Source organism: Macaca mulatta, chromosome 20 (genome assembly GCF_049350105.2).
Source record: "Macaca mulatta isolate MMU2019108-1 chromosome 20, T2T-MMU8v2.0, whole genome shotgun sequence".
Classification (NCBI taxonomy): domain Eukaryota; kingdom Metazoa; phylum Chordata; class Mammalia; order Primates; family Cercopithecidae; genus Macaca; species Macaca mulatta.
The window spans coordinates 19,892,456-19,920,129 of NC_133425.1; the positions used below are offsets into that span (position 1 = coordinate 19,892,456).

Sequence of the window (27,674 nt, forward strand, 5' to 3'; positions counted from 1 at the left end):
CGCCACCATGCCTGGCTTATTTTTATATTTTTTTTTGTAGAGACAGGGTCTCCCTATGTTGCTCTGGCTGGTCTCTAAATTTCTGAGCTCAAGTAATTCTTCTGCCTCAGCCTCCCAAAGAGCTGGGATATAGTTGTGAGCCACTGCGCCCAGCTTCATGTGAATTTTGGTGGACACACATTTGGGATGATTCAAAAGAAGGCTATTTTTTAAAAAGTCTGACAACACCCAGGATTGCTGAAGAGGTGAAGAGATGGGGCTTTGATGCATTTATCAAGGGGAAGAGCAGTCCACTGGTCTACCTTTCTGGGGTGCCATCTGGCAGTATGTACATTAATTCCTCACTTAATGCCATCAAAAGGTTCTTGAAAACTGCAACTTAAGTGAAGGAACCTACAAGAGGTCCTTGAATAGTGTCATTGTTTTGCTAGTGAAATTGATCAGGAAAAAGACTGGTTTTATTACACATCATTTCACTTAAAGTCAGTTTGCAAGAACCTGCTAATAATGTCAAGTGAAGATTTACTGTATCAAGATTTGAAGTGCAGACTCTTTAACCCATATCTAGAAAATCTTTTTGCAAGGAGTGAATTGATTAAAAGCCTGAAGATGAATGCATAAGAATGTTCATTGCAGCACTGTTTATCATCGAGAGCCAGAAGCAGGCAGAAGATTCACCAGCTGAAGATCAAAAAATTAAGTAACAGGGCCTAATGGCAAGCTCTGCATCATTGAAAGGAGACTGTAGCTCTGCAGTTACTGATCTGCAGTTACCTCCGTAACACTGATTTAAAGTAAGCACGCTGAAGAACATCACTCAGACCAGTGGTTTCAACCTGGTTACATCTGAGAATCACTTGGAGAGCTTAGAAAACACCTAATCCCAAACTCAGACTTAATCACAAGTGAGCAAGCATTGTTTTTTTTTGTTTGTTTGTTTGTTTGAGATGGAGTCTCACTCTGTCGCTCAGGCTGGAGTGCAGTGGCACGATCTCAGCTCACTGCAACCTCCGTTTCCCAGGTTCAAGCAATTCTGCCTCAGCCTCCCGAGTAGCTGGGATTACAGGTATGTGCCACCATGCCCGGCTAATTTTTTTGTATTTTTAGTAGAGACGGGGTTTCACCATATTGGCCAGGCTGGTCTCGAACTCCTGACCTTGTGATCCACCCGCCTCGGCCTCCCAAAGTGCTGGGACTGCACCCGGCCAAGCACTGGTAATTTTTTAAAGCAGCCCAAGTGATTGTAATGTGTAGCCTGGTTAAGAAGCACTCTGCCCTATTGTGTGTGAGTGTGGAAGCAAACCATTGCCCCCGGGCAAAGGGATTTTAAGCAATTTTTGTTTATTATTGTTTTTTATTTTTATTTTTCATTTGAGATAAAGTCTCCCTTTGTCACCCAGGCTTGGGTGCAGTGACGCGATCTCAGCTCACTGTAACCTCCGCCTCCCTGGTTCAAGCGATTCTCCCATTCTCCTACCTCAGCCTCCCGAGCGAGTACCTGGGATTACAGGCATGCACCACCATGCCCAGCTATTTATTATTATCATTTTTTTTTGGATTTTTAGTAGAGACAGGGGTGTCACCATGTTGCCCAGGGTGGTCTCCAACTTTTGAGCTGAAGCAATCTGCCCACCTCAGCCTCCCAAAGTGCTGGGATTACAGGTGTGAGCCACCGCACCTGGCTATTATTTTTACTTGTTGAACCTACATGATTCTGCTGATTCTGTATGATTATTGTTGCTTATTTGCCACCAAGAAGGAGTGATAAAGGATTTTTGTTTTGGAAAAGAAAGAGGGGAATGGAAAGACAACTTCCTTGGCTTTGGAATGTGTCACTGTGAAACAGATGTGAAACAGGGTGGGCGGCACCTCCAGACTCTCCATCACCCCTGCGCCAGCCCCAGCTCTGCGGACACCAACCTGGGTCCCAGAGCCCTTGCATCTCTGGATCTTATCTGGCTATAAAGTCTTGGCTGCATTTGGCTGGGCGCAGTGGCTCACGCCTGTAATCCCAGCACTTTGGGAGGCCGAGACGGGCGGATCACGAGGTCAGGAGATCGAGACCATCCTGGCTAACACGGTGAAACCCCGTCTCTACTAAAAAATACAAAAAACTAGCCGGGCGAGGTGGCGGGCGCCTATAGTCCCAGCTACTCGGGAGGCTGAGGCAGGAGAATGGCGTGAACCTGGGAGGCGGAGCTTGCAGTGAGCCGAGATCCGGCCACTGCACTCCAGCCTGGGTGACAGAGCGAGACTCCGTCTCAAAAAAAAAAAAAAAAAAAAAAAAAAAAAAAAAAAAAAAAAGTCTTGGCTGCATTTTTACAAGAAAGGATGTAAGTAATGGAATTCAGGAAACCAACTTCTTCTCTTCCTGCTCTGCCGTGTATTTATAGCTTACGCTTGAACAAGCTGCCTGACATCCCTGGGCTCAGTTTTCCACTCTGTAAAATGGGTCTGATAGTCCTCATCTTTCCAAATGCACAGAGTTGTCCTGACACCTCAGTGAGACGAGCGGCGCTTAAGTGCTTTATGAAGAGGAGGGTAATTCCATGGCACAGGGGTCAGGCATGTGGCCTCTGGAGCTATCCCGCCTGGGTTCAAACTCTTGGCTCTGCCTGGATTTAAACTCTGCCTCTGCCTGGGTTCAAATTCCGGCTCTGCCTCTTGGGCAAACTGCTTAGCCTCTCTGTGCCTCAGTTTCCTATCTGCAAATCAGAACTCCTGGAGTTACTGCAGAGATTAAAAGAGATCAGTCACTAAAATGCTCAGAATGATACTGGGCCCCCAGGAAGCCCCCAGCAGAGGTTAGTTATCTTACACTGTAAAGGCCATAATACTTGGGTAACTCTGGCATCATGGTTTTACTTCAAGAAAATGGAACCATCATGTTCAACAACACACTGGTTCTTCACCTTTTGGGGTCATGGGTGGCTTTGAGAATCTGACAAAGCCATAGAACAATCCCTAGAGAAACATATGTTAAAACCTCTTCTCCAGTGTGATATTAGATGGTAGAGCCTTTGGGAGGTGATAAGGCCATCAGGATGGAGCCTTCATGAATGAGATTCATGTCCTTATAAAAGAGGCTCCATGGCCGGGCACAGGGGCTCACGCCTGTAATCCCAGCACTTTGGGAGGCCGAGGCAGGCAGATCACAAGGTCAGGAGTTTGAGACCATACTGGCCAACATAGTGAAACCCCGTCTCTACTAAAAATACAAAAATTAGCTGGGTGTGTTGGCATGCACATCTCGAGTGTCCATCTCAAGTAGTCCCAGCTACTTAGGAGGCTGAGGCAGGAGAATTGCTTGAACCCAGGAGGTGCAGGTTGCAGTGAGCTGAGACCACACCATTGCACTCCAGCCCAGGTGACAGAGTGAGACTCCATCTAGAAAACAAAACAAAATAAAACAAAACAAAAAAAAGGGGCTGGGTGCAGTGGTTCATGCCTGTAATTCCAACACTTTGGGAGGCTGAGGCGGGTGGATCACCTGAGGTCAGGAGTTGAGACGAGCCTGAACAACATGGAGAAACCCTGTCTCTACTAAAAATACAAAATTAGCCGGGTGTGGTGGCGCATGCCTGTAATCCCAGCTACTCAGGAGGCTGAGGCAGGAGAATTGCTTGAACCCTGGAGGTGGAGGTTGTGGTGAGCCCAGATCATGCCATTCATTGCACTCCAGCCTGGGCAACAAGAGTGAAACTCCATCTCAAGGAAAAAAAAAAAGAAAGGAAAACATGAATGCATAAAAGTTTGTACCCGTTTCAGGAGTTATTGCGATTTTTGAGTTCCGTGGGGAGTTTGGGCCAGCAAAGAGATGGCCCGACCAGGACCCCAGGAACTGACCAGCTCCTGATCTCTGCTCACCACATTCCCTGAAGGGCCCTCTGGGTTCCCAGTGCTGATCTCTGTCCTGATCCCTATCTTCTGGCATCCCGGGGAGCCAGCCTCCAAGCTGGGCTGACTCTGCCATCCCTGCCAAATTTCAACAAACACGGGCTTGCTGACTTGGAACTTCATAGTAAGAAGAGAGCAGCTGATAAAAGCCACACTGGGATTTCCAGCCCTATCTAGCCCAGGGGCTACTGGCGTTCCCTCCTGTAGGTTTGGCCAGTGGGAAGCGGCACATCCAGGTGGGAAGGAGGGATGTGGATGGCCTTGGATAGGATGAGTAGCTACTGAGCATGGCCCATGCACCAGGCCGCTGGGTGAATGTCACTCAAGAGGGAATCATGATAATCTGAAGTCCTCGGGCAAGTCATTTAACTCTCAGAGCCTCCATTTATTCACTCATAAGATGGGGATAATAACAAGACTTACCTCATTAGTTGGTAGTGAGGACTAAAGAGCTAATGCAGGTCAAATATTTACAATAGTGGCCGGGCGCAGTGGCTCATGTCTGTAATCCCAGCACTTCAGGAGGCCAAGGCAGGCGGGTCACATGAGGTCAGGAGTTCGAGACCAGCCTGGGCAACATGGTGAAACCCTGTCTCTACTAAAAATACAAAAATCAGCCAGGTGTGGTGGTGGGTGCCTATAATCCCAGCTACTCGGGAGGTTGAAGCAGGAGAATCACTGGAACCTGGGAGACGGAGGCTGCAGTGAGCTGAGATCGCGTCACTGCACTCCAGTCCAGCCTGCTGGGTGACAGAGTGAGATACTGCCTCAAAAAAAAAAAAAAAAAAAAAAAAAAAAAATGCACAATAGTGCCTGACACATAGTTAGTGTTCAACAAATGATGACAATACTAGTTATTATTATTATGAATGCTGTAGCCCCTGATGCATCTTCAAAGAACCGAGAAAGCGCAAGTTTATTTAATCTCTAGTGCTGGGACCCTGGCTGACTGCCTTCAAGTAATGATTCTAAGAGATACTTCTCAAGTGTCCATAGCAGGGGATTTGGGTTCCTGTATCACATCCCCTAGGCAGGTCCTAGTGGGTTCCTATGCCACATCCCCTAGATAGGACCTCACTTCTGAAGCCCCCTGCAGCAGTAGCAGATAGCCCTGGGTACCCAGAAAACGTCCATCTCAAGTGCCCAGCAAATCTGTTTTTCTGCCTTGGAACAGATGATACTTATCCACCCCAGTCACCAGAATTATAGGGGATGTTAATCACACTTGGAAGCCCAGTGCTATGGCTCATGCCTGTAATCACAGCACTTTGGGAAGCCGGGGTGGGGGGGAATCACGTGGGCTCAGGAATTCGAGACCACCCTAGGCAACATAGTGAGACTCCGTGTCTATCAAAAATAAAAAATAAGTTAACTGGGTGTGGTGGTGTGTGCCTGTGGTCCCAGCTACTGGGGAGGCTGAGGTGGGAGGACTGCTTGAGCCCAGGAGGTCAAGGCTGCGTGAACTGTGATTGTGCCACTGCACTCTAGCCTGGGCAACAGAGCGAGACTCAGTCCATAAAGACAAAAACCAAAACCAAATAACACTGGGAGATGGGAGCTGGTGGACAGATGCCCCAGCCTCCTTTTCTTCCTGGACCAATTCTGAGGCTCATTCAGCCTATGTCCTCAGAGAATTCCCAGCACGAATGAGCCCCTGTTGCCCGTGGTGGTAACTGGCTCATTAATGTACTTGTTTTATCATCTCTGCCTTCTCAGTCTCATTCTCCCTGCCCTCTCCCTTGCAGGGACCACCGCCCCACTAAACCACCCGCACTGGAGCCCTTGTCTCAGATTCTGCTTCCAGGGGAAGCCGAGTAAGATGCACAGAGAACACAGCAGGTACCAAGAGGGCTTTGTACTCACTGTGTTCCTTCTCCTAACAGCTCTATGAGGTACAGTCTCTTACTATTTCTAGTTCACAGATGAGAAAAACTGAGGCTTATAAAAGTAATATAATTTGTTCAAAGCCACAGCAGAGGCAGAATTTGAACCCAGACATCTGGCTCCAGGGCCCAAATTAGTACATTCCTGGTGACTGAGGTAGGAGAGGGTATGGGAGCCATTCCCGCTGTGGCCCCCAGCCACATCCATCCAGCACATGGGTTGCAGACTCAAATGCTTGGGGGAGCCAGGGAATTAATGTTACTATGCTACATAGCAGCTGGGTCAGGAGCAATAGAGAGTGGTGGAGAGTGCGGTGAACAGAAAAGTGGATTCCCGTCTGAAGGGCAGCCACAGCTCCAGGAGGGGCCAGAGGCAGGGTCTTCTAGTGCACATGGTCTCAAGTCAGTTTCAGACCATTGCAGCCCAGTGGAAATGTTGGTCCAGTGTTGCCAGATTCGACTTTGCAAAAGAAACCAGAAACCTGTATTTTTAAAATAAATTGGCTGGCAATTGGTAGGGGAAAAAAAAAAAAAAGCTTAATAAAAATCCATATCCAGAGCTTTGAGAGGCTGAGGCGGGAGGATCATTTGAGCCCAGGAGTTTGAGACCTGCCTGGGCCACCTAATGAGACCCTGTCTCTACAAAGAATAAAAAAATCAGCTGGACATGGTGGCGCATGCATGCAGTCCCAGCTAGTTGGGAGGCTGAGGTGGGAGGATTACTTTAGCCCAGGAGTTTGAGGCTGCAGTGAGCTATGATCATGCCGCTGCACTCAGCCTGGGCAACAGAACAAGACCCTGTCTCAAAAACAAAAACAACAACAACAAAACCCAAACCCTGCTGGGCGCGGTGGCTCACTCCTGTAATCCCAGCACTCTGGAAGGCCGAGATGGGCATATCATCGGAGGTCAGGAATACAAGACCAAGCTCGCCAACGTGGTGAAACCCCGTCTCTACTAAAAATACAAAAATTAGCTGAGCATGGTGGCACACACTTGTAGTCCCAGCTACTCGGGAGGCTGAGGCAGGAGAATCACTTGAACCCAGGAGGCGGAGATTGCAGTGAGCTGAGATTGCGCCACTGCACTCCAGCCTGGGTGACTAGAGCGAAAATCCGTCTCAAACAAACCAACAACCCAAACCATATCTGGGCCAGTTTCAGCACAGGAGCCAACGTTTGTGGGTTCTGATCTGCTACGACTGTCCCAGGCACTGGGACTGCTCATCCCTACTGCAGAGGAAGAAGAGCGTCTTTTGAGATGCTCTGACCCAGCCGGGCGGTGCCCACTTTACCTGCATTGTGTTCATCCATGGAGAAGGCCTTGTTCTCCATATAGGCCCGCGGCAGCTGCACGTCCTCCTCGAAGGCTGTCTCCCGCATCCTGGGCTGCGACGTGTCGAAGTAGTTGGGCGTGTTCTCCTGCAGGGCGGGCAGAAGGGTGCAGTGGATCTCAGGGATGGCGTGGAAGATGACGAAGACCCAGCCGCTGGCCGCCAGCGTGATGGCCAAGGTGGGGTCGTTCCAGGCATCTCCCTGCTGCAGCTTGACATTGCCGAAGAGGTACATGGTCATCCAGGCCACCCAGATGAGCACAGAGAGGAAGGCTGTGATGAGGAGGAAGGCCCCATTCAGCTTCCACCTCTTGAACTTGCCGCACAGAGTGAAGAGGGCCAGCCCCAGGGTGACCACCAGCAGTACCATGTCGTAGATGAGGGCCATCACAAAGTCCATGGGCTCATAGGCGCAGGCCGGCCTCGTGTCGCGCAGCACGGTGAGCACCAGCCACTCCACAGCGATGATGACTTGTACCAGCATCAGGCACAGCGCCAGGCCCACCAGCTGCCAGCCCGCGGGGCCCGTGCCGTGCCGCACCAGCCTCCGCACGCGCCACGCCTGGCTCAGCAGGCAGGAGAAGCAGAGCGCAAAGAGGACGCCCCAGAGGAAGCGGCGGACGGAGCAGATGGTCTCGTCCTCCTGGATGATGAAGGCGAATGTCAGCCCGAAGAGGCCCAGGGTCCCCAGGAGGAAGAGAAAGTGGAGGCCCACGGGGCTCTTCTTCTCCTTCTCCTTGATGAAGGGCAGCCGCACCAGGAGGATGAGCATCAGGAGCAGTGTGATCAGGGCGCCCGCCCCGGCCACCGCCTCCACCACGATGCCCCAGATGGCGTCCAGGTCGCACAGGGACACGTACTGAGGGAGGAGGTCCAGCCCGCACCCTCGGGACGTGCTGGCGTTTTCAGAGGCCACCGAGGTGATCACAAAGAGCAGGAGGAAGGTGAGCACCTGGTGAGCTCTCATCTTTCTCTCTGATGCCACGAACATTCTAGAAAAGCCAAGGGGGGAAGGAAAGAACAATTCATTGGAAGACTCCCCCTCTCCTGACTTCTTGAAGAAGACCCGCCTCTCGTTTTGGGTCCCATCTGTACCCTTGGCTGGGTGCAGTGAAGAACCATGAATCATCACCGCTGGTGGCTGGAGGACAGGGTGGCAGGGAGGCCAACTTCTCTGTATACCCTTTTGTATTCTTTGAATTTGATACTCTGTGCCACTTCAGACCTCTTGAAAAATAAGGGGAAGGTTGGGCGTGGTGGCTCACGCTTGTAATCCCAGCGGTTTGGGAGGCAGAGATGGGTGGATCACGAGGTCAGGAGTTCAAGACCAGCCTGGCCAACACAGTGAAATGCCATCTCTACTAAAAAATACAAAAATTTGCTGGGTGTGGTGTCAGGTGCCTGTAATCCCAGCGACTTGGGAGGCTGAGGCAGGAGAATTGCTTGAACCTGGGAGGCGGAGGTCGCAGTGAGCCGAGATTGCGCCACTAAACTCCAGCCTGGGCGACAGAGCTAGACGCCGTCTCAAAAAAAAAAAAAAAAAGAAAAAGAAAGAGAAAAAAAAAAAAAGAAAAAGAAAGAAAAATAAGGGGAAAAAAATGAAACTTTAAAGAGACAGCCACAGGTCAAGTGCTGCACTAGGAGAATGAGTGGTATGAATTACCCAGTCTCAGCCTCTCGAGGCTAACAGCTAACATTTACTACCAACTAACTTCAGGACAGGAATTGGACACATCCAGTCCTCACAATGCCCTGTGAGACAGCTCCTTTTAGGACCTCCATCTTACAGGTGACGATACAGAGTCTCCAGGAGGAGACAACCTTTGCACAAGGTCATACAACTCAACTCCCAGATGCGACCTCACTCCGAGGGCTCCCAGCATTTCTTTGCTTTCTTTTTTCTTTTTTTTTTTTTGAGATGGAGTCTCTCTGTCGCCCAGGTTGGAGTGCAGTGGTGCAATCTTGGCTCACTACAGCCTCCGCCTCCCAGGTTCAAACGATTCTCCTGCCTCAGCCTCCTGAGTAGCTGGGATTACAGGCGTGCACCACCACGCCTGGCTAATTTTTTTTGTATTTCTAGTAGAGACGAGGTTTCACCATGTTGGCCAGGCTGGTCTCGAACTCCTGATCTCAAGTGATCCACCCGCCTTGGCCTCTCAAAGTGCCGGGATCCCAGCATTTCAAATGTAGTAAACACAAAAGCAGCTGTCTTCCTTGGTTCCAGGCTGCGTCTCTCCCTCACCTCCCACGCTCGCTCTCTAGAACATCTCTGGAGGATTCCTCGGAGTGCGTCTCTCCCTGGGAAACCTGCAGAATTCTCTCTCCTGCTCATATACGGGCTGGACTCCACACAGCAGCCTCAGTGATGGGCCTAACCCACGTTTCCTCTTGCCCCTCTGCTCCCTCTTCCTGGCCACTCCTCCTCCCTGTGCCGAGCTCAGCTCTGATGCTATCAACTCAGACCTTGGCCAAGGTCACACCCCAGTCTTCTCCACCACAGCCTCCGGTCTAATAGCGTCTGTCATTTTTTGACTGTTTACTTTGTTTCTGCCTTCCCTTCCTCCTGTCCTCCCATCCTCACTTCCTCCATTGCAAGACGTGGCAGGGCAGGGACATGGTCTCTCTTGTTCACCAGCAGACAAGGCTCCTTCAGTCTTGGCACGACTGACATTTGGGCTGGGTCGTTCTCTGTCATGGGGGACTGTGCGTTGTAGGATGTTTACCAGCATCCCCGGGTTCTACCCACTGGATACCAGTAGCATGTCCCCTCCTCCAACTGTGCCAACCCAAAATGTCTCTAGACAGTGCCAGATATCCCCTGGGGAAGCAAAATCGCCTGGATGAGAACCACGGGTATAGACTGAAGCTCGACACACAGCGCCTGGCATGAAGTAGATGTTTAGTAAATACTGAATGAATGAAAAACATAGCAAGGACCGTCCTCTACCTCACAGCTACCAGCTCCTCCTTTTTTTTTTCCCCCCTCTAACAGCCCCTTGCTTTTGAAGGGAGCCTGGTCTTTAGGAAAGCCACAGCCTGCACAGCTGGCTGGGCGCTCGTTTTCCAGCATCTCAAGCCAGACTTACTGCCCCAGCTCAACCCACGTGTGGGGTTGTGACCAGCTGCTCTCCCCGGGCTCCAGTATGTCCCTGGGGCTTCCCTAAGTAAATGCGGTATCGACCACCTCACTGTTACAGAGATCCTGTGAGCGTCTGAGATCCTGCCCTGGCTGTGAGGCTTTCCAGTGGCATAAATTATTGATGTTACTGAAGGAAAAGGTGCCTGGGGCTGTCGGGCTCATGTCCTTTGCCTACTGATGAGAGGAGGCAGGCTCGGAATAGAAGGCATCTGGCCAGCATCCCGCCTCAGCATCCTGCTCAGGTACGCTCGGGGGTGAGGATGCACCCCGGGCACTGACGGTCGGCCTGCAATCCAGCACTTATTCGTGGTCCTGCCACATCAGTTGCTGGCGTGCCACCGCAGCTACTTGTGCTTTGTCCACACACCACCTGGGCAGTTATTTACTTAACTTTTGAATCAGCCTACTTAAAAGAAAACCAAACACATGCAAGTGTTTATCTCCAGACATTTTAAAATTGCTCATTGAGGCTGGGTGCAGTGACTCATGCCTGTAATCCCAACACTTTGGGAGGCTGAAGCAAGAGGATCACTTGAGGACAGCAGTTTGAGACCAGCCTGGCCAATATGGTGAAACCCCTTCTCTACTAAAAATAAAAAAATTAGCTGGGCGTGGTGCCATGTGCCTGTAGTCCCAGCTACTTGGGAGGCTGAGGCAGAAGAATCGCTTGAACCTGGGAGGTGGAGGTTTCAGTGCGCCGAGATCTTGTCACTGCACTCCAGCCTGGGCAACAGAGCGAGACTCTGTCTCAATAAATAAATAAATAAATATCAAATAAAATTGCTGGTTGATGTAACCCATGTTGCATACCCACTGGGCACATTTCAACCTACCACTCTTTGGATAAACATCCTAACACAATTGCTTGTCACGAGGTCCTAAAAGCACACGAGGGATCAAAATGTAAGAACTGGAGGCGTCAGAGCAAAATGCTAACAGTCCCTTACCCGGTGGAGGGGCCCTGGAGTGGATTCCCCTGAGACACCTCATCAATGGCCAGCTCAGTTAAGAGACTTCTCAGCAGGTTTCAGCAAGCAATGTCCCAAGCAGCCTCTCTAATCCCATCCAGCCCCAGGGTGGCTGGGAGGATGACAGGCAGGAATGTGCTTTGCAGTCCTGACTATCACCGATTCCCCAACCCCTCCTCCCCCTGTAGGCCAGTGGCTCCCAACCAGGTGCAATTTTTACCCCCAGGGACCATTTGGCAATGTCTAGAGACATTTTCGGTTGTCACAACTAGGGAGGGAGATGCAACTGGTATCAGGGGATGGAGGCCAGAAATGCTGCTAAACATCCTACATGTGGTGGGACAGCTCCCACCAGAAAGGATTATCCAGCCCTACAGGTCAACTGTGCCCAGGTGGAGCAAGCCTGGTTTAGGCACGTAAAGACAGAATGGATGGGGAAGATTCCATGAAACCAGCCAGGCCCCTCAGCAGCAAGCCTGCACCCTGGGTCTCTTTGCAAGAACTTGGCCTTCTTAAGCTGTTTCCACTCGCTCTTGGAGGCGGTTCTCTCTTTTCCAGACCTGGCTGCAAATTGGGACTTTTGTTTCTCCAGCTCCTCCCCATTCCTGCTCAGTCGTGCAACCACAACAGAAAACCTGTGTGGAGGACGCCAACACCAAGATGGCGACCAAGCTTCTGAAATGGCGCAGAGTTCTATGGCCCTGGTCCAGGTTTCCAGCTCCTGACTCCTCTCTGACATGGGAAATGGATACACTCTTGCTTTCTGTTTTCATCCCTGAGGGTGGAACTCTCTGCTCTTCCGGGACAGCTGTTGTTTTTGCTACTCAGCATCCGCTTCTCCCATTTCTGGAAAGAGCACCTGATTTTCCCTTGGAGAGCTACCTTGCGTCCGCGCTCCCAGCGTGGGCATCTGTCCCAGGCCTGGCCAATCACAGCATTTATGCTACCCTAAGCCACAGTGAGTGGTTCATGGAAAGGCATGTGGCCTGAGGCCCATGAGAATCCACCCTAGGATTGTTCTAGCACTCACTGGAAGGAGGTCTTCTCTTTCTGCTGGGGTTGAAAAACTACGAGGACGGAGGCCTGAAGCTGGAGAACACATTTGCCATCACAGGGCGAGAACTTGTCTGAGAGTAAAGCTGTCCCTGAGGAAACAGCTATGGGATGGACCACAGTCCTAATACACTGAATGGCTGGATTCATCCATACCTGAAGCCAGTCTGGTCTTTGCAGTTCCAGCAGCCAGTTAACTCCCACTAGCCCCTGCTTTTTTTTTTTGGATTAAGCCAGTTTGAGCTGGGTTTCTGTCACTTGACAACAAAGAAGTTTAATATTCCTCCCATCTCTTACAGCCCCTTCTTCCAGGAAGTCCTCCCTACCCAACCTCTAAGCACATAGACGCAACTGATGGCACCGCTTGTCTCAAGTGGGTCATTATCATTGCCAAGGCTGCCCATGAGGTGACAGCCACCGCACTCCATAGGACAATGTCCAGGCTGTTTGGGGGAGGGGTGTGGCACACCGCCTCACAGACTGACGCTGAGGCAGCTCATCTAGGACTTCTGGGGGATTCAGAAATGCTCCCCAGAGTTTCCTATGGCAGCCAAAGTGACAACAATAATAACTGGTTAACCCTTACAGTGCTATGTTCTAGGCACTCTGTGTACTTCACGTCTATTAGTACCTAATGATCTACATTATAATTCTGTAAGGTAAGTACTATTACTATCTCCATTTTACAGGAGATAAAACAGGGAGGACAGCAGGCTTGTCCAAGGTCACGCAGCTACAAAGGGGTGAGGCCAGACGCAAACAATTGTACTATTGCTCCTGGGCTTTTACTACACACTAGAGCCCTAGAAGTGCCACTTGCTGAGCCTTTGGCAAGTCAATCAAAGTAGATTCTCCCTGGCCTGGGACAGTGGCTCACGCCTGTAATCCCAGCACTCTAGGAGGCTGAGGCAGGCAAATCATTTGAGAACAGAAGTTCGAGACCAGCCTGGCCAACATGGTGAAACCCCTTTTCTACTAAAAATACAAAAATGAGCCAGGCGTGGTGGCGCGTGCCTGTGATCCCAGCTACTTGGGAGGCTGAGGCAGGAGAATCACTTGAACCCGGGAGGCGGAGGTTGCAATGAGCCGAGATCACGCCACTGCACTCTAGCCTGGGCAACAGAGATTCCATCATAAAAACAAACAAACGAACAAACAAACCCAAAGTAGATTCTCCCTGTCCTTGTCAATACTTTTGATTGTTGTCTTTGTAGCGTGTATCTCAATTTTCAATTATTTGATTTTATTTTTTTGAGACAGAGTCTCGCTATGTTGCCCAGGATGGAGTGCAGTGGCATGATCTCGGCTCGCTGCAATCTCTGCCTCCTGGGCTCAAGTGATTCTCCTGCCTCAGCCTCCCAGGTAGCTGGGATCACAGGCGCCTGGCTAATTTTTGTATTTTAGCAGAGACAGGGGGTTTTGCCATATTGGCCAGGCTGGTCTCGAACTCCTGACCTCAAGTGATCTGCCTGCCTTGGCCTCCCAAAATGCTGGGATTACAGGCGTGAGCCACCACACTGGGCCAGATTATTTTATTTGTTGTACTCTTTTGGTCTGTTCCTCACCATTCCCCTCCTCCCCCAACCCCTACCTCATGCCCAGCACCTTGTCATCTTGTTCTGCACCAATTCCCCAGTGCCTGGCACATGGGCAGTGCTCACATTCCAGTTGCCGAATGAATGAATAAATGTGGTCTCCAAACCTCACACCACCCTGAAAGGCCGTGTGTTCTCATTCCCATTTATAGGGGAGAAAACTGAGGGTCTGAGAGGTTTACGTCGAAGTTTGGTTCTTGGGCTGGCAAGAGCCCCAGAGCTCTTTAGAAATGCAGATTCCCAGGGAGTGGGTCCAGCCACCAGTGCTTCCACAAGCACTGTAGGCGATGCTGGGGTGTACCGAGGCTGGATACACAAGGACACGTACAGCAGCGAGAGCTGGAACTCAGAGCACTACCTCCTTCATCTCCCCACCCCAGCCCAAGACAAGGCAGGCAATGCCCACAATCCACTGTGCCCCCTGGCAGGTAAGCCCCCATCCTGCTAAATTAGCCACCTGGTGCCTCTCACCCTGAGAGCTGGGCAGCTCTCCAGGAGCCCCAAAAGGAATAATACCAGATTAGAGGTTTTGAGTCAGCCTTGAGGCAGGACTGATTGGGACAGGATGAATATATGGCAACAAACCCGTGGGATGCAAGCGTGCGCGCTTCTCAAAAGGAGTAATGAATAAATGTGAACGAATGCACAAGACTCAGCTCACATACTAATTACCTTTTCTGCCAGCCAGGCTCCTAGAAATGTGACTCACTCAGATGCTCTTAAATATACTGCATCTGTCTCTCTCACACACACAAACGCGTGCGCGTGCACATGCACGCACTCTGCAGAGGGGCCAGAAGCAGCTAGCAGGTGGAGGAATAGCACACTCTATCTCTCCACGTGCTGGGGCCTGCAGAGGCCAGAACACAGGCAGGCAGGATTCCTTGCATGAGAAGGAAAACAAGGCCTGCCTGGAGGCTATGCCAAGGCCGTACCTTGATGTGAACTTAGGAATCAGATCTTCCAGTTTCTGATAATGTCCCCACACTACCTGCTAGCACCTTGTGACTCTGGGCAGCTGCCATAAGGTGCCTCATCTGCAAAACAAAGGTGATAACAGTGTCCACCCCATGGGGTTGCGGTGACGGTTAAAATACTTAGGGTTTAGGACAGTAGTTAACGGGGTAAGCAGTTTATATAAGGTGTCTATTAAATACATTAGAAAGGCCAAGCACGGTGGCTCACACTTGTAATCCCAGCACTTTGGGAGGCCCAAGGCAGGCAAATCACTTGAGTCCAGGAGTTGGAGACCAGCCTGGGCAACGTAGTGAAACCCTGTCTCTATAAAAATTCAAAAATTAGCCAGGTGTGGTGGTGTGTGCCTGCAATCCCAGCTACTCAGGAGGCTAAGGTGGGAGGATCACTTGAGCCCAAGAGTTTGAGCTGCAGTGAGCCGTGACTGAGCCACTTCATTCCAGCCTAGGTGACAGCATAAAGACAGCTCAAAATATAATAATAATAAAATACAATACATAGGTAAAAAAGATTGGCAAACGCTCTCTTGTCTGAGGTGGTGAGCGCTTTCATTTTTCTAGAAGGGGCGGTTGCCATGGAGCTGGTGTTGTAACAAGGTGGCTCGCCTAGGTATTTGTCCACTGCTGGCTTCCAAGCTCATGCCTGTAATCCCAGCACTTTAGGAGGCTGAGGTGGGAGACTGCTTGAGGAAGGAGTTCAAGACCAGCCTGGGCAACATAGCAAGACTCTGTCTCTGTTATAAATAAAATAAAAGAAAAAAAGAAAAGAATGTGTTGTAATGAGGTTACTGGTTTAGGTTTTTGTCCACTGCTGGCTTCTAGCCTCCCCCATCACACACCAACCAATGAGGTCCCTGAGGTGGTGTGAAGGGGAGACGCTCTTGGAGTGGTTGGCCCTGGGGACTCCCACACTCTTCTGCCACCTGCAGCAGGTGCTCTAAGTGAGAGCCTCGCTGTGGAGGTAGAACCCAGGCCAGAGGACCTTGGGGTGCCCTGAAACCGGGCGTTTCTCTTGCAGAGTCAGAGCAGACACCAGCCATTCTCTTGGGAACCAGCATCCCCATCTTCCCTTTCATCCATGGGAAAGGAGACACGAAATGTACAAAACCGTTCTAGAACATTCTTACTGGCCTTGCCCCAGCTGCTACCAGCATGGCTGCACCCTGGATCCCCCTGACCCCAGCCACGTCCCCTCCCAGTGTCTAGCAGGTCAGTGGCATCTTAACCTACCTTCTCTAAAGATGGCGGTAGGCACTGGAACACAGAAGGGAAAGACAAAATGAGCAGGTGGTGTGGGAGTGGATTTGCAAGCCCTGTGCATATGTAATAGTTCAGTGCCCAGTACCAACATGAATACAGGTACACAGTTCACGCTCCCACCAGGCTGAAAGGTCTCAGTGGGAGGGAGGCCAGAAGAGGGGAGTCAGACAGAAATATGTGACACTGGGTATTACTTAACCTCTGTGAACCTCAGTCTCTCCATCTGTAAAATGGGAATAATGATAGTGCTGCTTTACAAGGCTGGTGTGAGAAGTACGTGAAAAATACTCAGTCTGGGCCGGGTGTGATGGCTCACACCTATAATCCCAGCTCTACAGGAGGCAGGAGATTGCTTGAGGAAGGGAGTTCAAGACCAGCCTGGGCAACATAGCAAGACTATCTCTATTATAAATAAAATAAAATAAGAAAAGTCAGGTTTGGTGCCTGACACAGAGGAAGCAACAGCTTTTTAGTGAATTGCTTGTTAAAGTCAATCATGGCCAGCTGCGGTGGCTCATGCCTGTAATCCTAGCACTTTGGGAGGCTGGGGTGGGCGGATCACTTGAGGACAGGAGTTTGAAACCAGCCTGGCCAACATGGTAAAACCCTGTCTCTGGTGCACACCTGTAATCCCAGATACTCGGGAGGTTGAGGCAGGAGAATCTCTTGAAACGGGGAGGCGGAGTTAGCAGTGAGCCGAGATTGCGCCACTGCACTCCAGCCTGGGTGACAGAGTTAAACTGTCTGAAAAAAGAAAAGACAATCATGATTCCCATTTTCCTGTAGGGAAAATGAAGTCAGAGACATCAGAAAAATTGGCCAGAGGCTCACTGGAATTTACAGGCTGGCCTGGGACTAGAAGCCATTTCTCCCAGCTCCTGACCTCAAGGCCTTTCTGCTGCAGCCCTGTTCTGAAGCCCCCACGTATGACAGAGGCCCAGGATGGGGCTGCAGAGCCAGTTTCCTCATGCACCCCAGCATCACAGTCTGTCCCAGCTCACTCCTGCTGGAGCCTCTGGTCCATTTCCTGCTCTGCAGGATTAAACTGTTACAAGGTTTCCTGACTTTAAGCTCTTTCCCAGACCTGCAATTCTCACCCTCTGATATCTTTTCCAAGTTACAGGTTCTCCTAATCTTCATTCCCCAATGCTGACTAGACCACTGGCCCATTTGAGGGCTCTCAAATTAGAAAATCCTCATAGGTTAGTAAACAGGGTTGCAAGAACACAAGCTCTGTGATCCATGAATATGCAAAGCAGCTCCAGTCCTGTAAATAAAAGCAATCATTTAAATGCAAATTGCATCCTTGGCTGCCCGAGCCACGGTGGTTGGTTCCTCTCAGGCTGTAATTCCGAGAAGAAAATGTGACTAACTCGGAACCCCCAGGAAGCTCTGCGAGAAAGTGCTTACGGGGCCGTGGGCTCCGGGTGGCTCAGTTAGGGTGGATCAAAACTGTTTCAAAGTAGGGAGTGGATTTTAAAACCTGAGCTGCTCCTCCAGTTGGCTTGCAGTGGCTGGCTAGGCTCGAAGCGATCCCCCAAGGCTGGACAGAGCCCTTTGGAGGCTCCCAGCATCTCTCTCGCCCCATGGGCAGAATGGAAAGGGGGACTATTTTCCATCTGGTCAACGTCAGGGGAGCTTCTACAAATGAGATCCGAAGGCCTCCCGCTCAAATCCCTAGGAGGGTTCACTGGTCCAAACGAAATAAACCCTAAACTCCTTTCCATGGCCCAAGAGATCGTGATCTGGCTGGTCCTCACCATTCCCCTATCCCCACCCCCAAATCTGCCTACAGCTCCAGCCACAATGGCCTTTGTTCAGTTCCTCTAAGCTCATTCCCACCTCCAACCTTTTGCAGGCACAGTGCCTTCCTCCTGGTTCAGTCTTCCCCCTAGACCTCCCCAGCGGCGCGCCCCTCTTTTAGCTGGGCTGCACTCAAATGTCACTCCGCGAACAGTCTTCTCAGGTACATACACCCCTGTCACCTTCTTTTACATCACCCCTTCTTATTTTCCTGGCCGTCCTTATCCCAATTGGATTTCATATCCATTTGCTATGGGTTTGTTTAATGTTTGCTCACTCACCTCCCCAGCCCCGGGAGAGAAGGGGTCTTGTCCGTTTTATACAAGGCACCCAGTTCTGTCCCTGGCATGTTTCTTGAAATAACATATTAATCCAATAAAGATTCTGAGTTTATCTTTCTAACAAAACTGCCTGTCTTGCTGCCTGTGCCCCAAATGGCGGCTCCTTCCCCCTGGAATCTCCTTCCCTTCCCAACTCAGCTGACCCCTTTCCAGGCTTAGAGCAGGGAGCAGATAGGAAACTGTTCACTCCACAGTCTTAGATACCAAACTGGCCGGGAGGGCTTCCAAACGACAGATGCCAATTTGCATTCTATTTACATGTCATTTGCATGCAGTTTAACTCAAAGCCTGGATCCTCCGCAAGCCTCGAGTCCCCACCGAAGAAACTTCTGAATTAAGAAGGTTCCTTGGCTGAAGTGCCGGGGGTTTTGTGCCAGATCCCTCCCCCACTTCTCTTGTCTTTGCGGGACCCCCAGGGCTTTCTGGGCTCCGTTCAGGTGCCCCCCGGCCTGGTGCAGTTGGGCGGCCAATGTGGCGCGTGGGCTGGGGCCCCAGGCGGGGACGCCGCTGCCCGCCACACTCCAGGGGCCTTTGTCCGCGCTCCAAGGAGCCGCCCCCTTAGCGAACGGGGGACGGAAAGGGGGAACTGGCTAGGCCTGGGTGTGACAGAGCAAGGACTGAGGAGTGAACCCGCTGCACGGGGGAGACTTCTGGGGCAAGGTCGTTGGCCCCCTCCCAGGCTGTTTAACCTGCTGCCCGGTGCCAAGGCGGGTGCGGGCTCCTCCAGCGCGCTCCCTTTCCGGCCCAAGCCCTAGGGACCCCGGGATGTGTGGGGTCCTCGTGGGGCTGGAATCCTGTGTCCCCCAAGGAGAGGGGACAGAGCAGAGGTCTAGTCCTTATCCCCAGCCTAGCCGCCTCTCCCAGAGGTCCAAGTGCCCCCTGTCTGGAAGGGAAACGCCACTCCCCCCGCCGCGCCATTGTATGCAGCCGCCCCCTCCTCCCTACCCCTCCCCGTCATTGGTCCCCAGCCCAGGTCTCAGCTCTGCCCTCTTCCCCCGCCATGTCCCCCCCTCCCCTTGCTGAGTAATGCGCACTCAAGCCGGCTAAGGGCTTGACCCCCAGCCCCCGCGACAGGTGCTGCTGTTCACCCACAAAGTCCAGCCCTTGTGCCCCCGGCTGCGCCTGCCCCGTCCACAGTCAGCCCCCCCACGCGGCCCCAGGACCAGCCCGCAGCTCCTCACACACCACGAGTCACTAGGACATGGCTGGGTTCCTTTACGCTCCCCAGCTGCCCTTCACCTGTGGTCGCCCCCAGACCCTCCTGGGAGACTTGGATCTCTACCTGATCCAGGCACAGTCCCCCTCTCCCCGTAAAGGTCCCCAGACCCTCCCCTCTCCCGCCCACCCCTCTACGGCTCCGCTCCCGACGCACCGTGGTTCCCCTCGCCCAGATCCCACATCTCCCAGTGAACTCCCTGGCTGGGGTTGGGGGGCCGCTTAGAAAAACACAAGAAGCAGACCCCCCAATCCTCCCAAATCCACGGCGGGAAAAGTTTCTGGGGTCCCCACAGCGTCCTCCACCGCATCGGCTCAGCTTGCACTCACCGACCCCTGCGGCCCCGCAGCGCCAACGCTCCAGCTGGCCCTCGGCCCGAGTCACATCTCTGCAGCGCGGCCGCGGCCCCCGCTCCACGCACGCCCGCCTGCGGGTCCAGCTTCACTGCAGCGCCTGCCAGAGTCGCTGCCGCGCGAGGCGCCCCCTGGCCCGGCCCGCGCTGCTGCAGCGGCCGCGGCCCCGCCCCCGCCCCTCGGCCGGCCCCGCCCCCGGGCCTCCGAGCCCCACCCCCAGTCCCGCTGGCGGTTCCGCGCCGGGCTAGGCGCCGTCTGTATGCACCCTCGGAGCCCAAGCTCGTGGCTTCTAGCCCGGATCGCTAAGACGACCCCCCCCACCTCCCGTGTCCCCAATTCGGGGACATTCCCCCCACAACCACAGTGCGCCCAGAAACAATCCAGACGAGCCGGGCAACTCCGCAGGGTACATCCATTTTCGGGAACACCCCTCCCCCAGCCAATACACTTACCGAAGGGTATCCAGACCGAGGGGTACCGAGGGGTCCCAGCGCAGGAGCCTTCCTGCCCCCAGGCCACACTCCAAGGTGGGTTCATAAGCAGTAACTTCCCCGAAACACACCAGCACCAGGTCCAGGACGCAGACAGGATCGATCCCGCCGGGTGCCCTTCGAAGTCACCAACACCCCGGTATGCACCTAGGGGCACACACACCGCTAGGCCTCCTCTAGGCAGGTTCCTCCTGGACACACTCCTCTCTCCTCACTGCCCACCTCCCAGGTGTCCTTATCCCTTTACGCACACTGAGTCTAACACCCGCGTCCTTCGCCCCTCCAAACACACACGTCCACACGGTGCACCCCTCACGTGGGTCCCTACGCAGGATGGCCACCACCCCTACCGCACACATCACCCACGTACGCACACGTCCACCGCCCTTCAGGGCACACATACTCAGTGGCTCGGGCCACTGGCTGTGCTCTCCGCAGACGCTCAGGGCACAGCCCGGACGCGTGTCCGCTGGGCGGCCGTGGGACCTGCTTGAAGGAGGGGTCCGGGGCAGCCTTCCGCCTCGGCACTGAGTCCCCCTCACCCGTCCTAGTCCACAGGCCTCTCCGAAGTCGGTATTGCTTCGATCAGGCCTGGGAGCTGCGCTCCGGCACCCCATATAGGGCTGGTTCCCTGGGTGACCTTCAGACCAGCAAACCCAAGCAGTCTCAGGTGGCCCCCCTGCCAAAGCCAGAAACAGACCTTTGAGAAGCATCCCTTCCCCGCACTCCAGATTCTCAGGGTGAGATTTCCTTTCCACCTCCGCAGCCCCCCACCCCGTCCCCGTCCCCACCCCCATCGCCGCAACCATCCCAGCCACATAAGATACCAAAGGGAGAGGACGGACCCCTGCTTCCCTCTCCTGCGGGCTGCAGGAAGGTGAGATGCAGAAGAACACTCCCTTCTGGGAATAGTTGCAGCCCCTGATCTTTGGGAACCGTAGCCCTTCCAGATACTCCCATCCCTCCCCGCCAGCCTCCCAGTTCCGGTCCGGTTAGGCCACATCCCCCTTGGGCACGCATCTCTGGGATACCTTTTATTATATTCAAGGGAAAATGGAAGGGAAGAACCATAATGGTAGTTTTTCCCCCACCCCTGGTTTATTTGCATGGATCCTCGGAGCCTAGAACAGTTCCAGGCACACAGTAGGCGCTCATTAAACGTTTGCGGGACGACCATTTTCTAGTGTGTTCCCGCCAGCCTGCTCAATTGGAAAGTGGATGGGCACTGTCACCTGGTGGCAGCCCTTGGAACTGACGCCGAGATCCTTTCGTAAACGTGGGCAGGTTCACTTTTGTGAGCCACATGTCCTCAGTATCTGTAAAATGGAGATCTTTTTCATTGCACACGCCTATTGGAGTTGTTGTGAAAGTCTAACACATGTTACATGTAAAGTGCTTCACGCAGGGTCTGGCATGTGGAAAGTCCTTAATATGAACTGGTTAACATTGCAGTTACAGTTATATTCCCTTTCCCACTTGTTTTATAGAAGACCCTGACTGTGATGGTCAGTTTCGCTTCGGGTGATGATACCACAGGAAGCACAGAGTGAAAATGAAGGAGTACGCTGAGTGGTAGGTGCATTCCTTCCCTCCAAAAAGTTCAAACACCCGTGGATGATAATAATAATAGCTGAGTACATAGTGCTTCCTGTGTGCCAGGAGCTCTTCTAAGTGTTTTCAATTCTTTAACTCATTTAATCCTTCCAGTTACCCTTGAAGCCAGATACTGTTATTCTCCCTATTTTACAGATGGAGACACTGAGGCCAAGAGGGGTTAAGTACTGCCCTGGGGTTAGACAGTTGGCAAAGACAGAATCCAATCCAGTCCATCTGGCTCCGCAGGCCATATTATCAACCAATGGTTAAACTGGTGTCATCCGCTGCCAGGTCAGACATTGTCACAGAGGAGCCTCATCTCCCAGGAGAGCTCACTAGGTCTCCAGCCTTGAAGAGAATGGCTCCAGGAGGTCCAGGGAGCTATGTCAGGCTCTCAAGTACCCAGTTCACTTTGTCTAATGAAAACCAGTGACTTCCCTGGCACTATCCTCACACTAAAAAACCAGTGGCTTCCCTGGCACTAAATGGTCAGTGCACTACCCATGGCTTCCCACTGACAAATGTCATGGTACGTGTGTTTGTCCATTTTTCATACTGCTATGAAGAAATACCCAAGACTGGGTAATTTATAAAGAAAAAGAGGTTTCATGGACTCAAAGCTCCACATGGCTGGGGAGGCCTCACAATCATGGTGGAAGGTGACGGAGGAGCAAAGGCACGTCTCACGTGGTGGCAGACAAGAGGGCGTGTGCAGGGAAACTGCCCTTTATAAAACCATCAGATCTTATGAGACTGATTCACTATAATGAGAACAGCATGGGAAAGACCTGCCCCCATGATTCAATTACCTCCCACTGGGTCCCTCCCATGACACATGGGGATTATGGGAACTACAATTCAAGATGAGATTTGGGTGGGAGCACAGCCAAACAATATCAGTGTGTAATCAGGTATTTGCGTGGCTCTCTGCTTGGTGTCTGCCTCCCCTATAAGACTGTATCTCAGTGCTGTTCAATCTATACTGTCTGATAACAGCAGCCACTAAACATGTGCCCAGTGGGCACTTTATATGTGACTAGTATGACTAGAGGATTGAACTTTCAGCTTTTTTTGAAATGGAGTCTCTATTGCCCGGGCTGGAGGGCAATGGCATGATCTCGGCTCACTGCAATCTCTACCTCCCAGGTTCAAGCGATTCTCCTGCCTCAGCCTCCCAAGTAGCTGGGATTACAGGTGTCTGCCACCATGCCTAGCTAATTTTTGTACTTTTAGTGGAGATGGGGTTTTACCATGTTGGTCAGGCTGGTCTCAAATTCCCAACCTCAGGTGACCCACCTGTCCAGGCCTCCCAAAGTGCTGGGATTACAGGCCTGAGTCACTGAGCTCGGCCTCAGTTTTATGATTTAAATTTAGGCCGGACATGCATGATGACTCATGTCTATAATCCAGCACTTTGGGAAACTGAGGTGGGAGGATTGCTTGAGGCCAGGAATTTGAAGCTGCAATGAGCTATAATTGCACCTTTGCTCTCCAGCCTGGGTGACAGAGTAAGACTCTGTCTCTTAAAATAAATAAATAAGGCCGGGCGCGGTGGCTCAAGCCTGTAATCCTAGCACTTTGGGAGGCCGAGACGGGCGGATCACGAGGTCAGGAGATCGAGACCATCCTGGCTAACACGGTGAAACCCCGTCTCTACTAAAAATACAAGAAAAATAGCCGGGCGAGGTGGCAGGCGCCTGTAGTCCCAGCTACTCGGGAGGCTGAGGCAGGAGAATGGCGTGAACCCGGGGGGGCGGAGCTTGCAGTGAGCCGAGATCGCGCCACTGCACTCCAGCCTGGGGCACAGAGCAAGACTCCGTCTCAAAAAAAAAAAAAAAAAAAAAAAAAAAAAAAAATAAATAAATAAATAAATAAATATCAATAACCACATGTGGCTACTGTACGCATAGCATATCTTTAAGCTTGATGAGGACAAGAACTATGTCTATTGTTTAGGTAGACATAGGTGATCCACCCGCCTTGGCCTCCCAAAGTGCTGGGATTACAGGCATGAGCCATCACATGTGGCTGGGGCTGGGTAATTTATAAAGAAAAGAGATGTCTTGGCTCACAGTTCTGCAGGCACGTTTGACCCCAGCATCTTCTCGGCCTCTGGGGAGGCCTCAGGAAGCTTTTACTCATGGTGGAAGGTGAATGGGGAGCCGGCATGTCACATGGCGAGAGGGGGGGGGGGTGGGGAGAGAGAGAGGGAGAGAGAGAGAGAGAGAGAGAGAGAGAGATGCTGGACTCCTCTAATCAGCCAGCTCTTGTGTGAACTAACGGAGAGAACCCACTCATTACTGTGAGTCACTCATGAGCGATCCATCCACATGACCCAGACACTTCCAACACTGGGAATCACATTTCAACATGAAATTTAATGTGGACAAATATCCAACCCGTATCAACTTCCTACCTACATTCTTTGTTTGGCTAGGCTGAGAAGGGTCCCAGGCTCCCTTGAGACTCCAGCACTTGATAGTCCCCTTAGAGCGGCAATGGGGGACACTTCAGGCTGTTGCCATTTCTGGAAGCATCTTTGGGGTGAGCAGCCAGGAGCACTGAGTAAACAAATGTGGAACACACCACTGCCACCATTCCACTATTTTGTGCCCATGACAGACTTCACCAATTGATTGCTGCACTCTTTTCTGCTTTTAATGCCCTCAGTCTGTAAGTGTAACTGCCCATTAAGTGTTAGAAAATTCAGGCTGGGCACAGCGGCTCACACCTGCAATCCCAGCACTTTTAGAGGCTGAGGTGGGAGGATCACTTAAGCCATGGAGTTCAAGACCAGCCTGGGCAACAGAGCAAAACCTCCATCTCTACAAAAAATTTGTAACCAGGCATGGTAGCATGTACCTGTAGTCCCAGTTACTCTGGAGGCTGAAATGGGAGGACTGTTTGAGTCTGGGAGGTTGAGGCTGCAGTGAGCTCTGATCGCAGCACTGCATTCCAGCCTGAGTGACAGAGCAAGACCTTGTCTCAAAAAAAAAAAAAAAAAAGAAAAGAAAAGAAAAGAAAAGAAAAATTCACAGTGGCAAAGTGTTCTTCAGTTGTTTCTGGGTGTCCCCAACAGGGTGTCCCCATAGACATCCACAAACCAGTGTGTCAGCTGCAGTCACCATGTGACTGCTACCATCTCTTCCTTTCCTGGAACGGCTCCCACAGGTTCTTGTCTGTGAGTATGCAAGATTGCTTGGAGTAGCCTCATCATGGCCCCATTGGTCCCCTGCAAGGCCACACGGGGACACTCTCCCAAAGCCTCCAAAGCTGTCAGGAAACATTGAAGCAACAGGACAATTGTTACAGCCTACACAATAGGGATGTTTGTTATCACACAACAGTAAGTCGGGACGTGGGTGATCCCACAATTGGGCCATTGCTCAACAACGTAAACAGGGGCCCAGTGTCTTTCTAGTAGTCTTCTGATCAACTGTCCTCAGCTTGGCACCTCATGGTCACAAGATGGCCGCCACGGCACCAAACATCACATCTTCACTTGACAATCTCCAATATAGGAAAGAAGCTGTCCAGGGAAGAGAGCTCCTCTTGTGAGTCTGCCTATTAATCAGAGAGAAAATCATTCCTAGAACTGCCCCGCCTCTCACCCCACGTGCAGAATCACCCTTATATTTCCTGGGTCGGAACGGAATCACCTCGCTTCCCCACGCACAAAGGAGGCTGAGAAGTGAGCTCCTGGCACCAAGAGACTCAGGAAAGGAGGGTGAGGGAAAGGTGCTTGAGGCAGGAACCCTCAGTGTCTGCCCCAAGTGACCTTCCTGAGAGTTGAAGGAGCAGGGGCTTGGGCTGGGGGCATGCAGGTCCACTGTCTTACCCAGCCACCTATGAGGGTAGCTTCTGAGTCACTGTCTCAGGGGGATCAAACCAATTCCAGGGCCAGATAGAAAGTGTGTGGCCCCTTTGCCTTCTCCCCTCCCCTCCTTTTCTCCTGATGCAACTCTGTCACAGAAGCAGCTCTCTGTCTTCATAGAAGCTTTCTGCTTTACGCTTTGGGAGGCCGAGGTAGGTGGATAGCCTGAGGTCAGGAGTTCGAGACCAGCCTGGCCAACATGGTGAAACCCTGTCTCTACTACAAATACAAAAAAATTAGCTGCGCATGGTGTCACATGCCTGTAATCCCAGCTACTCTGGAGGCTGAGGCAGGAGAATCACTTGAACCTGAGAGGCAGAGATTGCAGTGAGCCGAGATCGCGCCACTGTGCTCCAGCCTGGGCAACAGAGTGAGACTCGTTCTAAAAACACAAACAGAAAAAAAGGTTTCTGCTTTGTCATTTCACTCCTAGAAGGTCCCTTGCTGTGTCCCCAAAACAAAGGAACTGTCTGCCCCCAAAGGCAAACTCAAGCCTCTACCCCTATGTAAAATAAAGAATGATTTGAATGGTTGCAATTCTAGGTTGTTTATAGGCGTCTATGAACTTCCTGGTGGAGGTTTAAGAAATGTTGGACCGTTTATCTTTACTCAGTTATGAAGCTTAAAGTGATGTGGGATCCACTTTGAGAGAGAGGGTGGAGGCAGAGCCTGGATGTGCCAGCCCCAGAGCCCAGGCTCTAACCACTGCCCCATCCTGCTGTCTTACCCCTGGGCAGGGATCCTACGATTAGCTTCACTTTCTCCTAGTTTTTCCTTATGACAGTGTGATGTGCTTCCAAATCACCCAGGCTCTTGTCCAAATGAACATTCTGGTTCAGAGGGAGGGAGAGGATTCTATACCCCCAAAAGCTCCCAGCTGGGCTGCCGGACCCAGGACCGCACTCTCAGTAGCAAGACCTTAGCCCAGTTCTTCTCAGGCCTGGCTGCTCATGAGGATCACCTGAGTCAAAAAAAAAAAAAGGTGCCTGGGTCCTCTCCTGGACCAATTCAATTAAGTGAGAATCACTGGGTCTGGAGGCTGAAGCAGGCTCAGACCATTGCTAAACAGGGTGGGAGACATCAGAAACACCGGATCGAATTTCCAGGTGGCCATATCCCCTTAGAGAAATCCCTTAGTTTCTCTGCATCTTGGTCTCTGCATCTGTGAGATGAAGGGGCTCATAATAGTCTCCACCTGTTAGAGCCGAGTGATTAGCAACCAAGTGGACCCAGCCAGTGCCCGTAGGGGTCAGGTGTTGTGGTTTTAATTTAAAAGGGCTTGGAGGAGATTTGGATCAAGAAAGCAAACCGATCTCCAGTTACTCGTCATGCCTTTGGTGAGTACGAATGGGGTGAAAACATGAAAATATGCTTGTTTCTTTCCATGCTCTCTCTTTCCTCAGTGTACTAAGTTCTTGAAGTGCTGTCCAGGGAACCTCTCTGGGGGTCTGCAGGATCAAAACTGTTTTCATAATAGCACTAAGACCTTATTTTCCCCTTTCACCGTCATTCTCTCATGAATGTACAGTGGAGTTTCCCAGCGGCTTTTGAGATGTGATATTGCAACTGACCGATGGTGGGAGCAGGCGTGACGGTCTCGCTGTCTTCTATTAAGTCAGAAATTTCAGAGGTTCTCAAAAATGTAAACTATTGCTGTGCTTCTCACTAATTTTCACGCGCATGTGAAGAGATGACCAAACAGGCTTTGTGTGAATAATAAAGCGTTTTAATCACCTGGGTGCAGGCAGGCTGAGTCCGAAAAGAGGGTCAGCGAAGGGAGACAGTGGTGGGGCCATTTTATAGGATTTGGGTAGGTAAAGGAAAATTAGTCAAAGGGGGTTGTTCTTTGGCGGGTAGGGGCGGGGGTCACAAGGTGGTCAGTGGGGCAGGTTCTGAGT

At 51.7% G+C, this 27,674-nt stretch overlaps 1 protein-coding gene and 3 long non-coding RNA genes across 52 annotated transcripts in view; 2 read left to right on the forward strand and 2 right to left on the reverse strand.

Annotated features, from left to right (window-relative positions):
• The window catches only part of GPRC5B (G protein-coupled receptor class C group 5 member B), a 28,866-nt gene extending 7,552 nt beyond the window's left edge, over positions 1 to 21,314 (reverse strand). For 4 of the 49 annotated variants that reach the window (XR_013411868.1, XR_013411869.1, XR_013411871.1 and 1 more), the window contains exons 1-2: positions 19,792 to 19,913; positions 6,793 to 8,105 (exon numbers count right to left, since the gene is read on the reverse strand). Coding sequence is in view for 15 of the 49 variants with exons in the window: in XM_077986394.1 (XP_077842520.1) it covers positions 7,075 to 8,242 (1,168 nt within the window). In the remaining 34 variants the exon portion in view is untranslated. Of the gene's footprint in view, positions 1 to 19; positions 1,679 to 5,305; positions 8,243 to 15,448; positions 15,577 to 16,072; positions 16,097 to 16,726; positions 16,847 to 19,618; positions 19,914 to 20,267 lie in introns of those variants that run through there. The other 45 variants (XR_013411884.1, XR_013411883.1, XR_013411880.1 and 42 more) reach the window with 39 other exon arrangements.
• On the forward strand, positions 1,772 to 4,698 carry LOC144338084 (uncharacterized). The gene is made up of 3 exons (XR_013411893.1): positions 1,772 to 1,966; positions 2,306 to 3,147; positions 4,433 to 4,698. It is a non-coding gene; the product is annotated as an uncharacterized LOC144338084 (long non-coding RNA).
• LOC144338081 (uncharacterized) lies at positions 1,773 to 3,637 on the reverse strand. The gene is made up of 2 exons (XR_013411890.1): positions 2,313 to 3,637; positions 1,773 to 1,973 (listed from the first exon to the last, which is right to left on the reverse strand). It is a non-coding gene; the product is annotated as an uncharacterized LOC144338081 (long non-coding RNA).
• Positions 21,315 to 27,072: 5,758 nt separating the features above from the next.
• Positions 27,073 to 27,674, forward strand: part of LOC144338083 (uncharacterized) — a 36,976-nt gene continuing 36,374 nt past the window's right edge. The window contains exon 1 of the long non-coding RNA XR_013411892.1: positions 27,073 to 27,113. This is a non-coding gene — a long non-coding RNA (uncharacterized LOC144338083). The remainder of the gene's footprint in view (positions 27,114 to 27,674) is intronic.